The sequence below is a fragment of the Aedes aegypti genome, chromosome 3, assembly GCF_002204515.2.
Source record: "Aedes aegypti strain LVP_AGWG chromosome 3, AaegL5.0 Primary Assembly, whole genome shotgun sequence".
NCBI lineage: Eukaryota > Metazoa > Arthropoda > Insecta > Diptera > Culicidae > Aedes > Aedes aegypti.
In genome coordinates this window covers 18,127,752-18,151,032 of record NC_035109.1, presented here as the reverse complement: position 1 = coordinate 18,151,032, position 23,281 = coordinate 18,127,752, and the positions used below count along the sequence as shown (strand labels likewise).

Below are 23,281 nucleotides of genomic sequence, written 5' to 3'. Positions count from 1 at the left end.
AAAAAATGGTCATTTTATCGTCAGTTTACAGTTCATCAATTTAGACTCGTAAACCGAGCGAGATCTAGAATGATTGTTATGCCATCCCAGTCAAATTGCACAAAGTATCTTCTACAGTGCAACAACTATCCACATTGTCTCGTATTTATCGGCAGTCGGATGCTATTGAAAAGGAACAACACTATAATCACATCTGAACACTAGTCCGAGGTATCGTCTGCTCTCGAGAGGAGGCTGCTAGCCAGTATCGCTGGTTCGATTGATTCTTATGTGGCGTATAAACAATTTTAACCTTTGCGTCAATGACCTATTTTGACAACCAAATTTTCGTGATCTTTTGGCTCCAATTTCCATATGTTCAGCCAATTTCAAAAAATTTTTACTCAACACCACAATAATATTCAAGTTTTGTGACATATGTTGGGAACCCCAGTCGGACAATCGGTTCCGGATTTATACGGTTGTTTCGTGGGATCTGTCCGAAGGTCATTTGAGACATTTCCATAATTATTTGGTACGGATCAAACAAAATTACAGTGTTTTTGAGTATATCTCTACTCTTACAACTCTTTTGGAACCATTCTGACCGGTTCCGAGATTCGCGACGCATCAATCTTCAAGCTTTTTTTACTTGGAGTATGAAACGATGTATATTTAATAATTCATTGCAACCTAGGGTCTATTACAAGTACTTCCGGGATGCTCTAAAGCCGATTCCGGGACCTTTGAAAAATACATCAATCTGGTGATTACACACCCTATCATGCAACACATCAATCTCCAAGATTTTACACCAGGAGTACAATACAATGCATACTGAATAATTTCTTGCAACATTCAGGGACCTTGAGCTGGACATCAATCCGATGATTGCAATCCATATCATGGAACACATCAGTCTTCATGATTTCGCGCCAGGAGTATAATATGATGCACAATGAGTAATTGCGTGCAGAAAGGGTAATTTTCAAGTACATGTGGAATGTTCTGTAGCCGATTCCAGGACCCTGAAAAATAACATCAAACATATTCAGGAAATATTTGTAGATTGCCCTATGTTGGATACAATTACTCATGCATTGAGTAGTTAGTAGTCCTTATGAAGCAAAAATACTTTCCATATTGCCGAATATCACATATTTATATCAGTAATACTTAATGGAGCAACTTTTAATAAATGAAATTATTTATCTATTGTGTGTTCTAGAGTTCAGAGTTCTAAGGGCCGATTTCTTCACCTTCGCTTAAGCCGTAAACCACGTTTACCCATACGATTAAACCAGGTTTAAGGCCTAAGCGGTGGTGAAGAAACCGCTTATAACTCTCTGCGGATTAAGCGCAGTCTGTTCAATTCATATAAACCGTACCGAAGCCATTTGTGCCTAGTCCAAGAATTAGAATCCAGAGACCCTGAAAAACAAAATCTCGCATAACTTCTGATCTCGACCTAAAAGCCATTGGTAACCATGTGTGTAGCTCGTTGTTTCTGAGCAATTGAATGGATTTTCATGTTATTTAACAACGCTATGGGAAAGAAAGGATCATTATCTACCTGCCTGTGATGTTGGTTTGGATGCTTATTGTTTCTTGTGCTCAGAAACAACGAGCTACACTCGTGGCTACCAATGGCTTTTAGGGCGTTATCTCAGAGTATGCGAGAAATCTAGGTTATGGTTCAATCTGGGGAATGGTACATTCTGGCGAAAGCCAAACTTTTAATGTTCAAGTGCACAAGACTGGAGAATTTAACAACAGTTCGCGTTGAAAATCAATCAAATTACTTGCTTAGTCACCACTAGACCAAGGGGATAAATTTTCAACGCGGAGCCCTGTTTGGTTCTCATATCTTGTGCTCTTGAAAATTTGAGGTGTGGCTTCGTTACATAATCACCTTAACGCAACTCTAAAACATGCAACGATTTGTAACATTTTTAATGTACATTTAATGTATCATTGATAAAAATATATGTTGATAAAAAGCATTTCTGTATTACTGATGTTTATTTCCCGTCAAATTGTGGTTATCTGGGAAGGATCGTGGATTCGAATCCCAATAATGGCCTTAGAGCCTTTTTGTACATGTTACACGATATGCGAAATGGTCAATTTGCAAAGAAAACTCTCACTTAACAAGTGCTCAAAAAACATTAAGCTGTGAAGCAAACTTTGTCCCTGAGGGGCCGTTATGATACAAAGAAGAAGAAGAAGAAGTGGAAGACTATCACTTGCAGTCGTCTTCAGTGTCAACTGACACTCGAATACTGAAAAAGACTGCAACTGGTAGTAAACGTATCTACCATAAGATAAGCAATTAGGGCGAAATAAAAAGATACACTGTTAAAAACAATTAAAATTATACGTCATGTAAGCTTCACATATGCAATGTAAACATGAAGTTATGTTAATTTAAGTCTGAAACCATGTAAAATTATGTTACATGTCACGTAATTTCACAGGATCCTGATTGATTACATGACATATAATTGAAGTTTACATGGCATACTATGTAAATATCCTTGACATGCCACGTTCCACTATCTATCACAGAAGTTTACACAATTTATTCGAACCGTGTACAAAACACAAATCTACCCTTTTAATTGCTCTTGTTTTCTCAAAAACTTAGAAAACTAGCTTCTGATTTTAAATCTTTTAGACGATCTAAATTCAACTATAACGGAAGTTTTCGTAATTACATAAAGTATTGTGTATACATCTCGTTACAAAACTCAATTTTTGCAGCACTCGTCGTATTCATAATAATGGTATGGCTCGTGGTGAAAAAACCGTAATGTTGCAACTTGTTACGTAAATAACCATTGTTTCTCGTAATACCTACGATACGTTGTGAATTACGAGGTAAGGTAAGATCTTCCGACCCGAAACCTAGCGTCATTGATTTTCACGCTAGGGGTTTCGTCCTGGTTATTTAGAGGTTTGTAGTATCTAGTGAGCGGGTATCTTCGTTTTTTTTTTTCAAATTTTTTCTGTAAAATTTCAATGTAAAAACAGATGTTTTAAGCACAGTTTTAACATGGTGCAATCTAAAATAAAAAGTTTTTCTAAGAACAACTTTTGGTGCATTTCTGAAAATTCAATTTCTGGCCGTAGAAAAGACGTTTTGATGCTGTAATATCTTTCTTCATCCAAAAACAATTCAAAATGCTAATAACAATGATCTTCCTAAAACTAGCCGTTTTCAAGATATTTAGGATTCAATTATATTAATATCATAAAACTTAAGAAAATACGCCCGTTTCATAAGTTACTCCTGATGCTCCACCAACAATGTTACGTTTATCTCTTTCCACATTAATATCCCATGTTTTAAGGGCAGTTTCAACATGGTGCAATTTAAAATAAAAAAGTTTTTCTAAGGGCAACTTTTGGTGTATTTCTGAAAATTAAATTTCTGGTTATAGAAAAGGCGTTTTGATGCTGCAATATGCTTCTTTATCCAAAAATACTTCAAAATTCTAATATCAATGATCTTCCTATAAGTAACCGCTTCAAGATATTCGGGATTGAATTATATTAATATCATAAAACTTAAGAAAATACGCCCGTTTCTTGCATTATTCCAGATGCTCCATCAACAATGTTACGTTAATCTCTTCCCACATTATTGGGTATTTCGTTCACCACTGGACTGCGCAGTCAGTTTTCATAAGTGCGAGAATGTAAATAAAAGTGCGATCCTGCATCAATTCTTGTTGGTGTCTTCAGCGCACTTATTCTACGATTTATAATGAATGAGTGCGCTGAAGACATCAACAAGATTGGATGCAGAAAGTACGATATTGACGTAGAATGGCATTTTTTTTGCCACTGCACATTAGGGTGCGGCTTATTTTTCAAACGCTCTCAAAACCAAAAATTCGTATGCTCTACTGAATTCTAATCACATTAAAAGAGAAACCTCAAAATCTGAGCCAAAAATATTAAAATTTAGAGGTGGCGCAAGCGTTTTGAAGGTAAATTTTCAGGTTATGAAAAATGACCTTCAGTGAAATAAACATAACTTTGTTATTTTTCAACCGATTTTGAAACTTTTAGCATAAATACCTTCAAAATTAAATTTATGAAAACTCTATAGAACATCAAATTTGTCTAAAATCCAAAATAGTTTTAGTTACAAGTAATTTATTCAAAATTTTTACTCATTTTTCTAAAAATTTCAACTTTGTTTGACCATAACTTCATGATTACTCAATCGATTCCAAATCTTTTTACAAGATTTTGAAGCTAATTTAATTGGTTTCAAACCTTTCATACATCACATTTCACTAAAAAAATGTCTTGACCAAGCTATTCAGCAAAAACTGAACAAACACATGATTTTTTTTTACGAAAAATGCCAGTTTTTTCAATTTTTTGCCAGTTAAATATTATCTTCAAAGCTGAAACTGTTTTTTATCATTTATTTAACCTTTGTGAATGACTTTGCAACAATTTTAAAACAATTCTGCAACAAAAATATTTTTGCGTATGTAAAAATATATATGCACTATTCAACTCGTAATTAAGGCAAAATGCTTTATAAATTTAAGTTTAATAGAAAAAATGCAATTTCCGGCAAAAAAACATAAATAATCAATAAAAATTTGATTTTTTCATTGAAAAATCATGTTTTTGGGTAGTTTTTGTTGAATAACTAAGTCAAAACCATTTTTTAGAAAAATGTGTTGTATGAACAATTTAAAAACAAATAAATTTGCTTCAAAAACATGATAAAAGATTCGGAATCGATTGAGTAATTATGAAGTTATGATCAAACAAAAATGATTTTTTTAGTAAAATGAGGAAAAATTTGAATAAAAGTATTTTAAACTAAGACTACTTTTAATTCTATACAAATTCGATGTTCTACAAAGTTTTTACAAATTTAATTTTAAACGTATTAATACTAAATCTTTGAAAATCGGTTGAAAAATTACAAAGTTATGTTTATTTCACTGAAGGTCATTTTTCATAACTTGAAAATTCACCTTCAAGACGCTTGCGCTACCTCTAAATGTTAATATTTTTGGCTCATATTTTGAGGTTTCTCTTTTAATGTGATTAGAATTCAGTAGAGCATACGAATTTTTGGTTTTGAGAACTTTTGAAAAATAAGCCGCACCCTACTGCACATGGTAAAGGGTCATGTGATGCCATTGGTGGCACATTGAAAAGGATGGTCACTAGAGCTCGTCTGGCAAGACAGCATGAGCATCCAATCACTAATGCAAAAGCTTTGTATGAGTGGGCTAGTAAGCGGAGAGAAGAATACCTGACAAAATTGTCATTTTGTTTTGTGTCACAGGAAGATTACGAACAAGGATCAGAAGAACTAAGTAACATACATCAACAAGCAAAGCTAATTCCAGGAACACAGAAATTCCATTGCTTTGTATCCATTTCCGAAAACAAAATCGCAGCAAAACTGTATTCAAGTGATGAGGCAGTAAGCTATTATAATGTTTATAGAAAAGTAAAAACATAATCAAATAAGTTGACATTAAAAATCTGTTCTATACCAATATATATTAAAACAAATAAAAATATTAAAATTATGTACAATTATCGTGAGAATAAATAAATAAGGTTAAGAAGTTTAAAGGCGTTTTTCCTTCTTCCCCTCCTTAACATCATTCATATTATCATCTTGCATCGTAATACCACAGACAAACAGAAGTAACACCTAGAACATTTTTCACAAAATTCTCTCGACCACAAATACTACCACCATCCAGTGTTGATCAGACTCATTTCCCCGAAATTCGAATTGTGAAGCCATGAACTGTTATAACTGTGCGTTGTATTCCTGAGATGGAGGGGGAGGTGGTTGGGCTTGAGTGTTGCACATGGGATCCGACAGTTTCGATCTCGGTGGGCCGCAATTCAAGTTTCGGTGAAATGATTCGCACTCACTCACTCACTCATTTCATTTTACCGAAACTTGAATTGTGGCTCTCTGGGATCAAAATTGATCGATTTTGTGTGCAGTACTCAAGCTTAACCATCTGCTTTTCTATCTTAGGAGGATAGAGCATGGTTGTAGTAGTTCGTGGCTTCGTAGTTCGGAAAATGTTATTTTCGGGGAAATGAGTCTGAGCAATACTGCCACCATCTAGTGAGCTTATTGAACAAAATAACTTTTTGTGACATATGTCCAACAGGTGGCGGTAGTGTGAAATGTCAAACACGAAGGAAAGCGACGCGCGCGCCTCTGGTTGTGAACTTGACAACTGTTGTATTTTAAACTGATCGTTAAATTCGTGGGCGATGGAAATTTATCCAGTGTTACGTCTGTTTGTCTGTGGTAATACTTATATTAATTCTCAACAATATTCCAACAATCATCCTGTATCTTTCGAACAGTTCATCCAACCGTCTAAATGTCAAAAAAAAGTAGATGGGATATTAATGTGGGAAGAGATTAACGTAACATTGTTGATGGAGCATCTGGAATAATGTAAGAAACGGGCGTATTTTCTTAAGTTTTATGATATTAATATAATTCAATCCCGAATATCTTGAAGCGGTTACTTATAGGAAGATCATTGATATTAGAATTTTGAATTATTTTTGGATAAAGAATCATATTGCAGCATCAAAACGCCTTTTCTATAACCAGAAATTTAATTTTCAGAAATACACCAAAAGTTGCCCTTAGAAAAACTTTTTTATTTTAAATTGCACCATGTTGAAACTGCCCTTAAAACATGGGATATTAATGTGGAAAGAGATAAACGTAACATTGTTGGTGGAGCATCTGGAGTAACTTATGAAACGGGCGTATTTTCTTAAGTTTTATGATATTAATATAATTGAATCCTAAATATCTTGAAAACGGCTAGTTTTAGGAAGATCATTGTTATTAGCATTTTGAATTTTTTTTGGATGAAGAAAGATATTACAGCATCAAAACGTCTTTTCTACGGCCAGAAATTGAATTTTCAGAAATGCACCAAAAGTTGCTCTTAGAAAAACTTTTTTATTTTAGATTGCACCATGTTGAAACTATGCTTAAAACATCTGGTTTTACATTGAAATTTTACAGAAAAAATTTGGAAAAAATTGAAGATTACCTAATTTTTGCAATTTGTGTTTTAAGGTTTAATTTCGATTTTTTCATGAAAATAAAAGTATTTTTTCTTCAGTGTATATTTTTTTACAAAGCCTATTTGATTGTCCACTAGACTGATGCAAATTTTGAAGTTTTTGCTCCCCTATGCTTAAACGGTGTCAATTATGATGAAAATGATCCTCCCAAAATTTGAAGTGATTCGGAAGAAATTTGATTGTGCACACGCTATTTGAAGTTTATATGGAGATTACTATGGAAAACGCCAATCTTTTGTGTTCTGCCCTCTATCTCTTCGTCATAATATTTTATGGAAAAGTGAACACACTTATCTCATGTGAATTCTTCCCAGCTATAACTTTGCGGAAGACCACATTTTGATGGGACGTAAGGATAATTTGTTATTATTGATAACAAAGTCTGAATCATGCTGAGATGATCATTCAATTACTTTCAGAGCAAAACTGCTTTTTTGCTGTAGAACATAGTAGCCTGGATTACTTTGATCTATTCTTCCCGCCAGGAGCACCACTGTTGCCTGCCGAACAGTTGGTGAAGCACGCTACATGCAAACCAACTTTATGATGATGAAAAACAATTTATTCTGACGTCCAATCAAAAAGTGGTCTTCGGCAAAGTTGTAGCTGGGAAGTTTTCACATGAGATGAGTGTGTTCACTTTTCCATAAAATATTATGACGAAGAGATAGAGGGCAGAACACAAAAGATTGGCGTTTTCCATAGTAATCTCCATATAAACTTCAAATAGCGTGTGCACAGTCAAATTTCTTCCGAATCACTTCAAACTTTAGGAGGATGCTATTTACTATAATTAAAATCGTTTAAGCATAGGGGAGCTAATATTTCAAAATTTGCATCACTCTATTGTCCACCATCCCTCCTCAGACACTATTTCTCTATAACAAACGGTTTCCGAGGTACAATTTTTTTTAAATGGTGGTGCCAAAAATACATACGCCCTTATCAGAAGTTACTCTCGATTCTAAACGATCCCCAATTATATGAGATAATTTTCGTCTCATATACTTAATACATCTGCGCAGTACAATGTCAGATTTCAGCATTTTATGGACGATTTCGCGTGGAACCGCTCTAGTCCTTTTTGTCGCTGACAGTATTTGGATTAAACATCAACTACTAAGTATGCTAGCATTGTCATGTATATAGTTGGACTCCGGCCGAGGCTAAACTTTATACAAGTAATAAAAATGGGTTAGGGATCTCTGAATGAGCTACCTCTTCAAAGACTGGATATTGCAGGTATTCAAGGAACATGTGAGTATCTTTATTCGGGGATTGTTTATCGTGCTAGTAATGTAAAATAAATACCTCCCCATCGGTAAACAAACGAGAAAAATAGATTTTATCATCGCTCTCTGTTTGGGGCTCTCGTTCGCTGCTTCTATTTATCAGACTTGTTACAACTTGCGAAACAATGCCGATAACAGTCCGCTGCAGATGGGATGTTTTTCTTCGCTTGCTTTGATCGTGCTTCAAAATCATATGGGAGCAAATTCTTCAATGCCTGTCCTTGATTATGGATAATACTGCCAAAAATCAACTGCCAAAATGCTGTTTTACTCAAACCAGCAACGCTGAAGACGATTCAGTTGTCGTAATGTTCATAAACATGTGTAATTTATTAAAATTAAATCAATTACTAAAAACGCTGCATATTCCAAGAAAATTTCCTATCTTTAGGCGTTTAAACGAAATTTCGACACCGTGATACAGCAAGAATATTTCAGTACTATCAAGAACATGAATATTTCCGTGAATATTAAACTTGTGGTAATTGCTTTCAAATACATTAATAAAGGCTCTTAAAAGAAATGTTTTGCTACTGAAAATCGCTCAGTTGTTCGAACTAAAAACAAAAGTTGGAAAATTTCCTAACCAAAACAATATTGTTGTTTCCATTACGTGAATTCCGGCGAAAATACGAGCCGAAATTCACTTACAGGTCTTTCGACGAAAACTCAGATATAGTTTCTTTTAGATGCCACAGTTTAAGTTTGTAATAAAATAGCTTGCTCAATCAAATGAAACCAGTTTTATTAGACTAGAGTCTGAAATAAAATAAAAATTATTGGAAGATTGATCAACATGATTGATGGGCCTCGTGGCCGTGCGGTTAGTGTCGTCAGCCATTTAGGCGCATCGTGTCATGGGGTGTGGGTTCGATTCCCGCTGCAGCCATTGAAACTTTTCGTCAGGAATATTTCTCGGCTGTGCCACTGGAGCATGCTTGTTCGTTGTCTAGTGTTAAGTTACAGTCTGTGCAGCTAAATGGCTGAAGACGGTGTCCGTGTCTTTTTTAACATAAATCTTACTAAAATCACAGATAAACAGACGTAACACGAATAACACATTCAATTAAAATCCAACGCCCAATTCACACTATCATCATCTGGTGAGAAGGTTGCACGCAATACTGTTTTGTGCAACAAGACATGCAGATGGCGCTAGTGTGAAACGTAAACACGAAGAAAAACGATTCGCGTGCCTCTGGTTGTGAGGTTTGTAACATTGAGAATTTGTTTGTTTGTGCTTCAAAGATTGCAAAACCATTAACAGCTGAAAAATATTGATGGAATACGATTCAAACAATACAAAAAGATATCTAAGATGTTTCATAATTATGATAAACCCACTCCAAAGAGAGAGTATACCAAAAACTTGAAGAGGTATGAGAAAAAATATGTAAAACCAACATTCAACGTCAAGTTTACATATATTTCCTTTTTTTTCCCCAAATTGTCTTCAAAGTCTCATTCCCATTGCCATAAAGCCTATTCAGTTTCCCCAAAGGTGTACTAAAACAGTGATTATTTTAAACCTTCGCAAATAGTTAAATTTCGGTGCGACATTTCACGATCAATACATGTCAAGCAGATGTTGACGTCATAATCCCGGTACTTCAGCGATCCAACTCATTTGTACTTCCGTGAGATGTTTCTATAATATGAAAATACTGATAAATAATTTAATTTAAAAAAAAAATATCCATTTGACAAAATTTTACGATGTTGCTGCGCACGAAATACAGTGACTGGTTTGAGAAGTTGTGAAAATGCGTTGCATTGTTATTCAATGCACGGAATCCTCAAGTAGACTTGTTTGATGTTTCAGAGATGCTGTATTTAGAAGGAATGAACACATCTTAATGAAAAAAGAGAACTACCGGCACCGTAAAATGTCAAAAAAGTGGACTTGCAATTTCATTTACTGTCGTTCTTGCTTGACCCAATCTCACCCCCATTTTTAATGTTTTAGACACAGTACCGAAAAATTTTTTTTTTCTGGAAAAATCAAATAGATTCTGGAAAATACGTGTGAAATGTAATGTAAAGACTTTCAACCTTCTACTAATATAACGATAGAGGTTAAAGTACATGCGTGATACTGCACAGGAGAAATTTAATATCGTAAATGTTATCTAATTTCAACATACACGTTTATTGATATAGTAAACAAAAACTACTATTTCTAAAAATGTATATCGTGATGAATTATGTGTAATAATATGTTCCCGAACATATGAATCATTAATTTTAGTAATATGTATCAGCGTTATTAGCTGAAATATTTCATAAATCATATTTTCCCGTTTTGACCCAATCTCGCCCCTAGACCCATTGTCACCCCCATCGACGGTATTCTTGTCCATGAACGATTATATATTATATGTAGTGATAACAATTTCAACATAAGCTATCCGGTGACTTATTGCAGTGCTTTCCAATAACGGCCAACATGATGCGAGCTTCATATTAGTAAGACAGTCAGATAAGTCATTATTACTCGATTTTGAATTTTGTTTGTCTGCTTAATATGAAAAAAGGAACAAAGATTCTCAGCTTTTGTTTTTTTACGAGTAACTGATTAGTAAATAATTAGCAGAATGAGTTGAAATTTTACATAATTTATGAAAAAAAAAGAATAATCTTCAAGACGTCAGTGTTAGTCTCGTTTGATTTTCAAATTAAGAAATTTTTTGAGAAATAACAGAAATGTGGAACAAAAAAGAAAAAGAACATTACAGCTTCACTGAAATAGAACATAATGAATCGATTTCATTACAGGTAAAAGTTGATAAGTGGACGATTGTCGGGATCTGCACTGTTAATCGGCAAAAAAAAAAAGAATTTCCTTCAATGAGGACCATCACTCTGTCCAAACTTAAATGGTCCTGGTACGCATCTATAGTGACGGCGGTGCAGTATCGAATTGAAATTTGTATGGACTGTGGTCTTTGGCCAGACCACAGCAAGAAATGGGCTAAATATGACCACGTGGTTTATGAACCGGGGATAAGGGCGTGAAATTTATTTTTGTCTATTCTGATTATCCAAAAATGAAATAAATGTCTCTTGCCAAAGTGGTGGTATAGTTGTCATAGTTACGGCATTATGTTGCGCATATTGATTTGCGTCATTTATGCATCTTCGATGCAGGAGAACCACCATGCACCATAGTTCTGGTTCACTTTTTTATTTCCTTTCAGCGCTCTCAAAGGCCGCAACTGCTACGGTGTGCCAATCCAAGGCGAGTGAGATGATGATGCTCTCTTTTCGTTTCGCTACTTGCTTAGAGGTATCCGCCTAGCCAGGCCAGTGGAAGGAACTAGTCCATAAAGTGTGAAACAACAACATCTGTTGTTTATTTCAGCTGCACATTTTCTGAAATTCTACCAAGAGACCATGCTTTGGGGCTGAAAATGGACTTTTTGAATTTGCTTTTTCATTGCCAACTCTTCCGATGCGGAACCAAACCGAGCAAACTCATCTACTCTGACTTCCTATGGGGAATTGCCAGCTCGAAACGCAAATCCGAGTTGAATTTAATTTTTCGTTTGTATTAGATACTATGTAAAATTATATTTCTTAACATAATTTTATTAAATACCATAGATTTTGAAAACGGTTGGTCAAAAAAAAAAAAGTGATTTTAATGATTTTAAAATTAAAAACTCAAAAGCAGGCAAAACAGTTTTAGTAAATTCCAAGGTCTATTATTATCTTCAAAAAACCATAACTTTTGATTTTTTTAAATACTTTTTTTAATTTCATTATAAGTATCATTTCAAACATTATATGATGTTATGTGTGAGTCAACACTATCGTCCAAATTGAGTAATCTAAATTAGGCTTTAATAAAGGTTTTGTAAACAACACATTACGTTTCATTTGCCGTAGCAGTTCAGTGTACGATTTCACAGATAGCTATGGATCATTCTAACAGTATATGTCGGAAAATAAACGTTTTTTTTTTAATTTTAAAATTAAGCCAAATACTGTCGAATACTTTTTTATGTCTAGAAGAGAATAAGAGAAGAGTAATAAGAATAGCCTTCAGATTTTTTGGAACGAATCAAATTTGTTACACGTAAAAGTTGATGAGTGGTCGAATGTCCATGGCGGAATCCGAACTGTGCATTGGCAAAAACTGAAATTTCGGCTTCTTAGTTTTTATTTTCTTCAAAATCTTAGATAATTTCCAAAAGGGTTAAACTATTTTTTATCAGGAATGACCACAATAGGCTATATATGGCCAAATTTAGGGGTAGAGTTCATCGGCTTTATATATAATCTAGTAGATACTTTCAATCAAATGTATCGGTTTTAATTTATAAGTTTTCAAAACATGAAATTGACCTTTTCAACACGTATTTCATGAAATTTAGCAAACTTTTGATGGAAAATGTTATACTGGATAGCTATCCAACACATGTGCAAAGTTTCATTGAAAATAGTCAGTCTGAAAAAGCCATTTTTATTCGAATCTTGAGCTGGAACCGCTCTATGGATTTTTCATTTTCTCATACACGTGCTCATCTGCCGCCGCCGTTTCAAGTTTCAAGTTCGCGCATTGATCCGCCAGACAACTGCTTCTACGGTTGGCGTGCTTGGCCAGTACCCGGCTGGGGAAAACATTTGATAAGGCTAGAAGGAGGAAGAGAAGATATACCAAAGCCGAGCTCGAGATGCAATTTCAACTAGTTTGATCGATTCGATGGGTTGCAACCGCCAGGGGGAGGGAAGAAAGCCGCCGAGAGACGCTTCAAATGGATGCAATTTTCTTCTGGTTTGCTTTTTTCGCACAGACTCCAACCGACGAATGGAATGGTGGCTCGGATCATAGACCAGGGGCTGGCTAGAGATAACGGGCGAATTTTCCCAATGGCATCCAACTAGTTTTGGCCTGGTCAGTCCACGGTGCAGTTGCAGAGCTGGTCCAGTCGAGGTGCGATGGATGGGTGCAACGGAGAAATGCAGATGGAAATATGCAATGCAAAATGTGTGCAAATAGAAATGAACTGGAACCGTGAGAGAAGAAATAGTAAAAAATGTTTGCATTGAATGAGTGGATTATTTGAAGGATCACGCGTTCGGTTTGAACATACTATCGGAATCATATTTTTGATCCTATCAAAGTTCAGTTCTAGTTTTTGTACAATGGTCTAATTTTTTGATTAATATATCATTGAGTTTTTCGTTGACAACAATATAGGGCTCTATTTTGCATTTGCAGACCCAAAACTTTTCAACGCAATTTATGTATCTCAATGATTCACCAACCAATTGACTAGGTTAAAATCTCCATCTCATTCCAGTTCCTTGACCAAATCCTAAAGATCTTGCTGGGCCCATTCGAAAGTTTGTATTGGCCTGCCATTACACACTTGACCAAAACGAACCCAAAACCGCAATTTTAAGAAGCTGCTGGTTTGAAATGTTTTTATTTACCTTCAACTTTCACTTAAACTCACGAGGAATCGATTTGTGCCAGATGATGTCTCATTCTAATCTATTTCGTCTTTTGTCCGTGCATAATTAATATTGATTATATTGCATATTTAGACTTTTGTCGCTTATGATAGCATTCTTTGCCATAAAAAAGATATTGAGCTGTTACTGAATGTACAAGTAGAAAAATAAGAAAATGTTACACAATTTCACTTGCTTTCGCCTATATTTGAGTGCAATTTATAAAATATCACGATCTGGTGTAAAGTAATTTGTCAATTATTGAACGGGTTAAATGCTCGCTAACGAGCTTATCGAAGATCACCAGAAAAATACACCGACTGTTCAACAATAGGCGTATTACCCCTTCCTTCCAATCCTCCAGTAGCTGTTCTGTTTCCCAGATTGTGCCTATCAGCCGGTGCAGACAAATGGCCAGCCTCTGCGGGCCCATCTTTGTGTGTTCAGTTCCGATACCATCCTTGCCAGCAGTTTTATTGTTCTTGAGCTGGTGAATGGCATTCTTAACCTCCCTTAAAGTGGAGGCGGGTTGAATTCAATCACTCGTAGTACTGGCGAAGGCATTTTCTCCGTTGTCCCGTCCTTCATTGTCTGTGCTCTCAGTGCCATTCAGGAGTTCGTCGAAGTGCTGCTTCCACCTTTCGATCACCTCACGCTCGTCCGTCAAGATGCTCCTATCCTTATCCCTGCACATTTCGGATCGTGGCACGAAGCCGTTGCGGGATGCGTTGAGCCTCTGATAGGACCTACGTGTTTCTTGAGACCGGCACAGCTGTTCAATCTTCTCGGTTGGACATTGTCCTGTAGATGGGCAACATCGAGCCCGAAACCGGTCGACGAAAAAGGTAAATGTTTAAATCCTTTTTATGTTTGTAAGAACCAAGCATGGGAAAATTCACTCACTCAGCCGAACGCTACCGATAAAATATCTGCAAAGTATCTGCTGCCACCGAATGTTCAATGACTGCCGAACGCTACTAGGGTGAGCGCAATCCCGACGAATCGTAAACGATTGAGATAAACCGAAAATGAAAAGATATACAGAGCAGAGAGAGCACCTATCCTCTCTTAAATTGGAGACACGAAAGAACGCGTTCGCCATTCGATCACTGAAAGCTTCCTGCGAAATGTACAGATTTTGCGTTCACTGAAACATTTCGCCTTGTGTATTACCAGTCAGTGAACGCTCTTCAGCTCTCAAATACGAATGCCACTCGTGCGGAATCGGAATGTAAAGAATCATTCGCTACAGAAATCGGATGCCTTCGGCACAAGGAGTCGGTAGTGAATCATTCTGTTGCCGTTTTTGTCTAACTTGTCACTCGGTGAACAAGAAGAAAGCGCATTGGAAATTGAAACACGCAGCTAGGTCGGAGAAACGGCAATCTCGCTCTTGACCGCTTGTGAATGTGAGCGAGAGAAATTCAATATTCGAGTGAATGTTTCCCATGCTTGGTAAGAACAATAAGTGTTGTGTCCAGTCTCGCATCGCGTTTTGTGAGTGTACTATAGTTCTTACGTTAGCACAAAATCTTAAAAATGAGTGAAATCATGGAAAGGTATTGGGAGCATCACAAAACTATCGAATTGTAATGTTTCATGAAAAATGTAATAGTGTTTTGCTAAAAATTGTTGTTTTATTGAAATAATTGATCAAAGGTCTTATTTTTACGACTCTTATTTAGCTATAATGTTCTGATTTATATATTTCACAACATAAAATGAAATAAATATTTGGAAAAGTAAATGGACATAAAACACACATATTTCAATATGTATTAATGGCAAGTTCACAACAGAATCCCTAAAACAATGTTTGCCGTCATATTTTCCATGATTTTGCAATATAAATCAATTGCATCCTTCCTATTTCTAAATAAACTACTCTTAAGCCAGCTCTCTCTTAACTACTAAGAATCCAAAAGCATATCACAAAAGCAAACTTTTTCTTCTTTACCAACTTGCAAAACTTTACTTCATAGATTGCGTTTGAATTAAAAAATATTTTTAAGTTACAGGTAATAATGTGACCCCTCTACAGATCGGTCATGTTATATGAAAAAGAATAGAAGAGACATCCAAGAGGAGGTTTTTTTTTTTGCTTTATAATAGAGACTTTCAGCCCTGAGCTGGTTCGTCTCTGAAGAGTTGAAAATTTAAGTTCCATACTAGAAACTGAAAATTGTAAATAGCATGTTTCGCTGAAACGAATTGTTATATAGACTACGCACTATAAGTATGGAATTGTTGCAATACTGAATATTGCAGCACTTTTAAGTTTAGCATCACTCAAAATCCAGTGATAAAAAAATTATAAACAAAGATAAAAAATCGCAGGGGCTCAAAGACTTTATTTTTTTTTAGATGACCTCAAAAATACATTAATCTAGCACTTCAGGATCACGAGATAATATTCATTTTAGGTGATGCTAAACTTTTCAAGGTGCTGCTATATTCAGTGTGAGTGTTGCAATACGCGATTCCATACTTATGGTGGGTAGTGTATATGTAATTGTTTCGAGCTTTGCAATTTTCTTAATTATGTTTATCAATGAAAAAAAGTTCTATTACATCAAAATTGACGATAATCTATATAATCAGTTTGAAATTTATGAGGAAAAATCATTTTATTACCAAATTGTGAAAATTTCTGAAAATGTTCAAAGTAGCCCCTTTTTTGACTTGAAGGACACACTTTTTTTTCGCTATTCAAGCATTTTTGTAATTTCTTGATGGATTTGCCTCATATTTAGCACATTTGTTACGTTCATATACAACTTAAATATATGTAAGAATTATCAATATCTATCCATAATTGTAAGAGTTACAAATCCTCAAAGTTGAAGAATGTGAAAATAATGTCAAAAGAAGCCCCGTTTGACGGTACAGTACTTATGATAAGATGTGAAACTTACATGATCACATTAAATTAGTGGATTTGAAGGTGAGGCACTTGTCCCAAATGTCGCTACCGCCGTGCGGGGTGACATTGGGCCTAGGGGGTAACATTGACCGCCTCTTTCGATGTATCTCATGGCAAGTAGGAACGTCAAAAAACTAATGTATGACCATCTATTGGCTATTTATTACGTATTCTTTAAGCTGGACACAGTGTTTTCATTGTTCTGGCATTAGCTTGCTGTAAAAATATTGGCCCAAAGTCACCCTTATGGACCAATGTCACCCCGCCTTACGGTACCCTTAAAAAGGATGTTCTTGAAATCAAGGTTTGCGGATAACCTCGAAACACCATACAACGAATCAGAAAATATCCTTGGTAAGTACACTCAGAAAATATGTCCTTTTTTAATAGAATTTTCGCACTTCTAACAAAGCTAGAAACTTTCACCTAACGCTAACTCGGCTATCTGGAGAGCTCATGGGGTTTAAGCTCTGTGGTTCCCACTTAACGGTAGGTCACTCAATTCACCCTATTACACAACGATCTATTGCAGATGCACGTCTCGAGTATGATTACGCCACCTTTATTTGGCTTGGGCTTCAAGTCCGATGTCCCCTAGGGGACATCTAGAACTAGCTCATGATATTGCTTCAGGGGGCTGAGAGCTTGTTGATGCCTCTACGCCTTTTCGTCACCTCTTCAACGTCACTCACATTTTGGGGCCGCCTACACGCCTGGGCTATGTGAGACTTTTTTCGATAGATACTACTGTATTTGTGGTGCGAAGATGACTCCATTACTCTGCTCGTCATGCTCTACGGGCGGACCGGTTGAATGCCGAGGTCGAACTTGCGATTCCGGTTGAGGGGTGACTTCCGGTTCGCAAGCGCCCCGACGACCCAAAGCCGGTGGTTCGTCGTGATCAATACTACTCGGCGTAGTTCCAGACGGTGAAGCTAGCGCACTCCGATGGAGAGTTCCCCGACGGAGAAACATTTCCCGAAACCTGTAACGTTACGCGTTGTTCATGCTCCATTATTGGCTGGTAGAGTGCTGAAGTCGGCCCAGCAATTCCGGTTGGAGGATGGCTCACTGGTGCTCCGAAGACACAAGTAAGTGATACGCTCGTACTGTTCTGGCGTTTCTTTAATCTGCCTACACTCAGGACAAAATGGTGAAAACGCTTGGCCCAATCGATACAGATAGAGTAAGGTGGGGCAAAAGTTCGACCTTAGTGGTATAATCAAAGTTTCCACGAAAACAATAGCAGTTAAAACAAAACAAATACCATACAGTGAACATTCAATATATTGGCTATAGTTTTGCTGAACAAACTTGTGTCAAAATATTTACCCATTTTTAGTTATAACAGTTTCAAAATTGATTGTCTTTTTCGAACTTTTGCCCCACCGGTGGGGCAAGAGTTCGAATCTAGTGTGGGGCAAAAGTTCACTGGCTAAAACACAAAATATCGATTCTTTTATGACAAGCATAGTTTACACCAACCGTAAACTTAAGTTTGACGAAAAATACACACTAAATTTTCATCAAAAAATTGCCCAAAACCGGGTTGATAGTAATAACCTCAAAAATAGCAGTTTTTCGCAAAACTAAGTGGAAATGTAAAATTTTGATGACATTTTTCGTACGATCAGACAAATTTAAATAAATTTGAAGATAATATGTGGATTTTAGGCAATTTGCAAATTTTTCCGTGAGTTTATACATGGGTCGAACTTTTGCCCCGCTGATTCGAACTTTTGCCCCACTATGGGCCAAAAACTGTTTTCAAGCATTTATGCAAAAACTAATACACCTCAAAGCAACCTTATGATAGGCCTAGAAACGCCCTTACATAAAATATTGAAAGAGATTTTATCTTCAATTGGTTCCATGCAACGAAAGTTTGACCAAAAATTACAATATTCACGTCAAAAAACAACAAATAGCCATAACTTTTCCAAATCTCAATCGATTTTTATGATATTTGGAGTGAAAGTCTCTTACTTGACGTTATTGTTATTGTTTATTAACTTAAAAATTTTGAAAGAGGGAAAAGCCCCTTTGAGTGATTTCTTTTCGAAATCTTTCTCAAAAAGGCATAAAACCTCTTTATCTTTTCAAAAATACGTTACAAAAAAATAAAATAAATATAATTAAAGGCTCTTGCGGAGCAGATCCATTGCGGAGTCAATATCTGTCAAGTGAGGTCATCATAGTTAAGGGGCATCCACACGATTTACAAAGCCAATCATTGACATGTCCCATGTGCCAATCCTGGACTTGTAGCAGCTGAAAGTAAAAAGAAAAAAGAACACAAAACAGCAAATATCAAACATGATAAGAAATTTCATTTAGATATTTGTATAGAATTTTTAATATAGGAAGATATTTATTTCCCAAAATATCACGAACAGATACAGGAATATCAAAACCTAACCTGATTATATTGTCCAAAAATTTTTCTCGTGGTCCTTTAAAGCGAGAACATTTAAAAACAATATGATCAATGTTTTCATAAGATTCATTGCATTCACAAATATCTGAATCAATAATATTCATGCGGTACAAATAATTATTACAAATATAATGGTTGGACATCAATCTAGAAAGGGAACAGATAAAATTACGTCCAACATACAAGTTTTTAAACCAAGGATCTGCCTTTACCTTCGGGTAAATAGAATAACAATAACGCCCTTGGATACTTGTATTCCATGAAAGTTGCCAATTATTCAAAGAATATTTTTTTAATTTTGTAAAATATTCAAATTCACAAATATCACGATTGTAAGTTATTCCACGAAAAACACCCAATTTTGCCAAAAAATCAGCCTGCTCATTACCATAAATATTACAATGAGCTGGTACCCAAATGAATTTAATAACATATCCTCGAGAATACAAATTGTGTAATAAGTTTTTAATAGATAAAACAGTACGATGAGTTTTAAAATGAAAATTACTGCAATTCAAAGCATTAAGACAACTCAGGCTATCAGAACACACCATGTGTATGTTAGGAGCGGATTTTTTAATTGAATTACAAGTGAAATAAAAAGCAGTTAATTCAGCTGTGAAAACAGAACACGGAGATTCCAGTTTATAAAAATGAGCCAAATTGATGTTAAAAACTCCAAATCCTGCCATATTTCCCACTAAAGATCCGTCTGTAAAAAAAATTTGGTTTTGTTCCACTCCAATAAATTTTCGATTAAATAACATATCAGCAAAACGGAAATGAGCATGACAAGGAATTTGTTTTAATTCTTCAAGTAAAGATAAATCAATACATGGACATTTATAAGATTTGTTTTGAATTGAGCTAGAAATCTTAAAAAGAAACTCTTACCCCACTCGAACTTTTGCCCCACTTTACTCTAAGCATTTGTTTTTGGCCTAAATTTAGGCGTTTGGCACTAAAATTGGGACAGGGCTTTAGCACCCTCTTCGGGTGTAGTTGACCAGTGGGGAGAAGTTGATCATTCCCGTACTCACATGTATAAACTGCCAAGTGAGCTATGATTTGATATCAATTATCACAATTTCTGTGATGTCACATTACCTGAGAGCTGCTCTTGATGTTTTTGAAATTCGTTTAGACAGTCAAGATAATTATACCACGGGAAAACGGATTTTTTGGGAAATGTTTTATGAACTGTTGAAGGGTTCTTCCCCAAATATTCGAATTTTGCCAAGGCTTTATAAAGACACCATTCAAATAAACTGTTTCATACAATCCAGATTAGTTCTGTGAACCCAGTTTTGAGTATGCATTGTGGATAAAAATTCATTTCCAGAGGAAAAACATGTTCTTTTTGTGAGTGGGTTGATATTTAAAGGAAAATTTACATTTAGGCGTTTATGGCGCAAATAAAAATGGCAAAAAAATCAGAACTGAAAAAACAGTTTTCTCCTTTTAAAACAACAAATTGAAGAAAATAAAAACACACAGCCTTCTTATTTGACAAATAAAAGAGCTTTGTGCAGCCTCAACAAAGAAATAAAAGAAGTCGACGGCAATTTGACCTGGCCGCAGGTCAAGGCGATAGCTGGTAATCGCCCAGGATGGAAATCTTTCACGTCGGCCCTATGCACCAGAATGGGTGCCCGGGACCCATAAGTAAGTAAGTAAGTATATGTTCATTCTTTAAACGACAAGTAACGGATAACTATTTCATAGCGTTTGCACTCATACGTCGAATAATGTAGTTATAATGCTGAAATTGTCAATGCTGCTTGCGTTGACCTTGCGAACATGGGCAGTATGGCCTCTCATACAATACTTATGCTCGAATCTAAATTTCCATCTTAATGTTTGTACAAGAAAGATTGTTTTGTAACTCTAAAACGTTTCGTTTAGAGAGACAGAGCGAACAGCACTTTTTGTACATTTCATTTATTGGAAATTAGTAAAACTATAGCCACTTTATTGTTTAAATTTTCATCCGTTTTTTACGGGTTAAGCACTGTGATCTTAAAACATCTTGTAGAAAAGTGCGTATGAATTTATGCTCTCTATGAGTAACGTAGATGTTTAGAACGTTCCTCATAATTTACCTCAACCATTTTCATCGACTCCTGGTGGTTTCGGTTTCCGTTAATGGCCATATCCGTATTTATTACCCCATAGACAAACAAACAGACCCTCTCACCGTAAAGCCAAGGCCGTATGAAGTCAGTGGGGGGTCCATCTGTCGGCCGACAAGCAGTCTGCGGCTGCATTAACCGGCAACTGTGTGTTGTAAATAGGCACATCAGCACATAAAAAAAAACAGAAGTTACACATCAAAACAACGATAATGCTGTAATGAAACGCACCCAAGCAGTCAGCGGCGGACAATAAACTGGAACGAAAAAGCCATTTAGCCATAATAAAAGCACTAGAAGCCGATGCCTTGCTGGAGGTAGTTTGACGTTTGGAAGGCACTTTTGACAGCTCCGGGTACGTCAACCATGGAACCATATCTAACAGCTAAGGACGCGCGACGGAGACAGTTTACGATGATAATAAAAGGTTTAATAGGTTCGTAAAAGTTTTACATTATTTGGGTGTATCATAAAACTCACAACCATTAAATTTCATGGTTTGTTGTGACGCGATCGATGTTATTGTTAGGTGCATTCCCTCTCCCAGAGAATAGGGGGCGGAAAGTTCTCACAATGCTGCGACGTAGAACAACCCTACCCACATTCTTCGAGATAACATAATAGAACTGATGTTTCGCAAGCCGTTTGGCGATTTAACTTTGGGCCTCAGCCGTTGCTAGATTTTCCTCAGTTTATTTTCCAACTGCATTGTGTTTAAGTCTCTACAAAATGCAGTCAATTACGTTGCTAAAATTGATAGCTTTTGCCTCTGTAATAGGCCAATGTGCCTCACAAAACTCGAACGTTGCGAAGCAAATTGATGACTATCGGAAGCAGTGCGTGGAGCTGAGTGATGTCAGTGTAGATTCGGCCATCAAAGTGCACTCTGGACAAGTGATTGAGAATCCCGATTGGTCTACTAAGGTACAGAAGAAAGTCACCCACAAAGCCAACTAGGATCGGAAATCAGTATTTGTTTTTTTTACATTTTTTAGCGATATGTGCAGTGTTTCTTCCAGAAGATGCAATTTATGGACGAGAATGGTGTAATGTTGAAAGATGCTGTTGTGGAGTTCTTCAGTCGAATTCAGGACGAGAGCCGAGCCAAAGCCATGGTTGAAAATTGTGACATCCAGAAGGAAAATCCATTGGACACAGCCTATGCAGTGCTGGTGTGCTATCAAGGGAATAAAAATTGAGAAAGACACCGTGATAAACTTTGAAAACAAAACTGCAACAAATTGAATAGATAAGCTTTTGTTTTGCTTTGACATATTTAAACAAAATGTGCACTCAAAATGTCAGTTTTATCGATTATTTTTATTACCAAAATAAACCATCACATAAGACAAAACGTTCGATCATTTTTGCAATGAAATTCTTCCGATTTATTTCCAACACTAAATTAGATTAGGTATTTTGTCAACAGTACTCCGGTTTATCATTGGAGAAGAGCTAGAGAGAAAAACTCATAAATGATGTTGGAGTGAACTGTTTTTAGAAAATTGTATATTGTATTCATAAGCCAGGCAGTGCGAACAACGATGATGTTTTCTCCCTCGCTACGTATCGAACTCTGAGGAGATTTTCTTTAAGATTTCCGTACAGTCTTTTGTAAAGACTTCTATCGAGGCTTGGTCGTGTGTTGTCTTTTGTGTAGATTTTGTTTATGAAAACCTTTGTGGCGACTTATAATGTTTTTTCAGTTAAAACCATGGAGAAAATGTTTCATTGTCAAAATCATAGGCGAATTATTGATATTCGCAATTCCTCTATTTAGAGCTTATTTCTGTAATTTTGTCAAAAAATATAGATAATACCTACCTTGATGGCTACAGCGTAGCGTCACATCATTGCCAGACGTATTTTAGAACTCCATCTTCGTCGGTCTTGGGCGATACTTCTCTAGTTGCAGTTTAACGAACGTTTA

At 36.0% G+C, this 23,281-nt stretch overlaps 1 protein-coding gene across 1 annotated transcript; it reads left to right on the top strand.

Moving 5' to 3' along the window:
* Positions 1 to 21,599: 21,599 nt before the first annotated feature.
* Positions 21,600 to 22,572, top strand: LOC5569400. Its single transcript, XM_021853664.1, has 2 exons — positions 21,600 to 22,275; positions 22,347 to 22,572. Exons 1-2 carry the CDS (start codon positions 22,081 to 22,083, stop codon positions 22,548 to 22,550), a joined length of 399 nt encoding a protein of 132 aa, XP_021709356.1. The 5' UTR covers positions 21,600 to 22,080; the 3' UTR covers positions 22,551 to 22,572.
* The last annotated feature ends 709 nt before the right edge of the window (positions 22,573 to 23,281 follow it).

Bases quoted from the DNA above. Each gene is read 5' to 3' on its own strand.
- LOC5569400 (XM_021853664.1), top strand. From the start codon at position 22,081: ATGCAGTCAATTACGTTGCTAAAATTGATAGCTTTTGCCTCTGTAATA. The intron at 22,276-22,346 runs GTACAGAAGAAA...TACATTTTTTAG, and splicing joins ATCCCGATTGGTCTACTAAG to CGATATGTGCAGTGTTTCTT.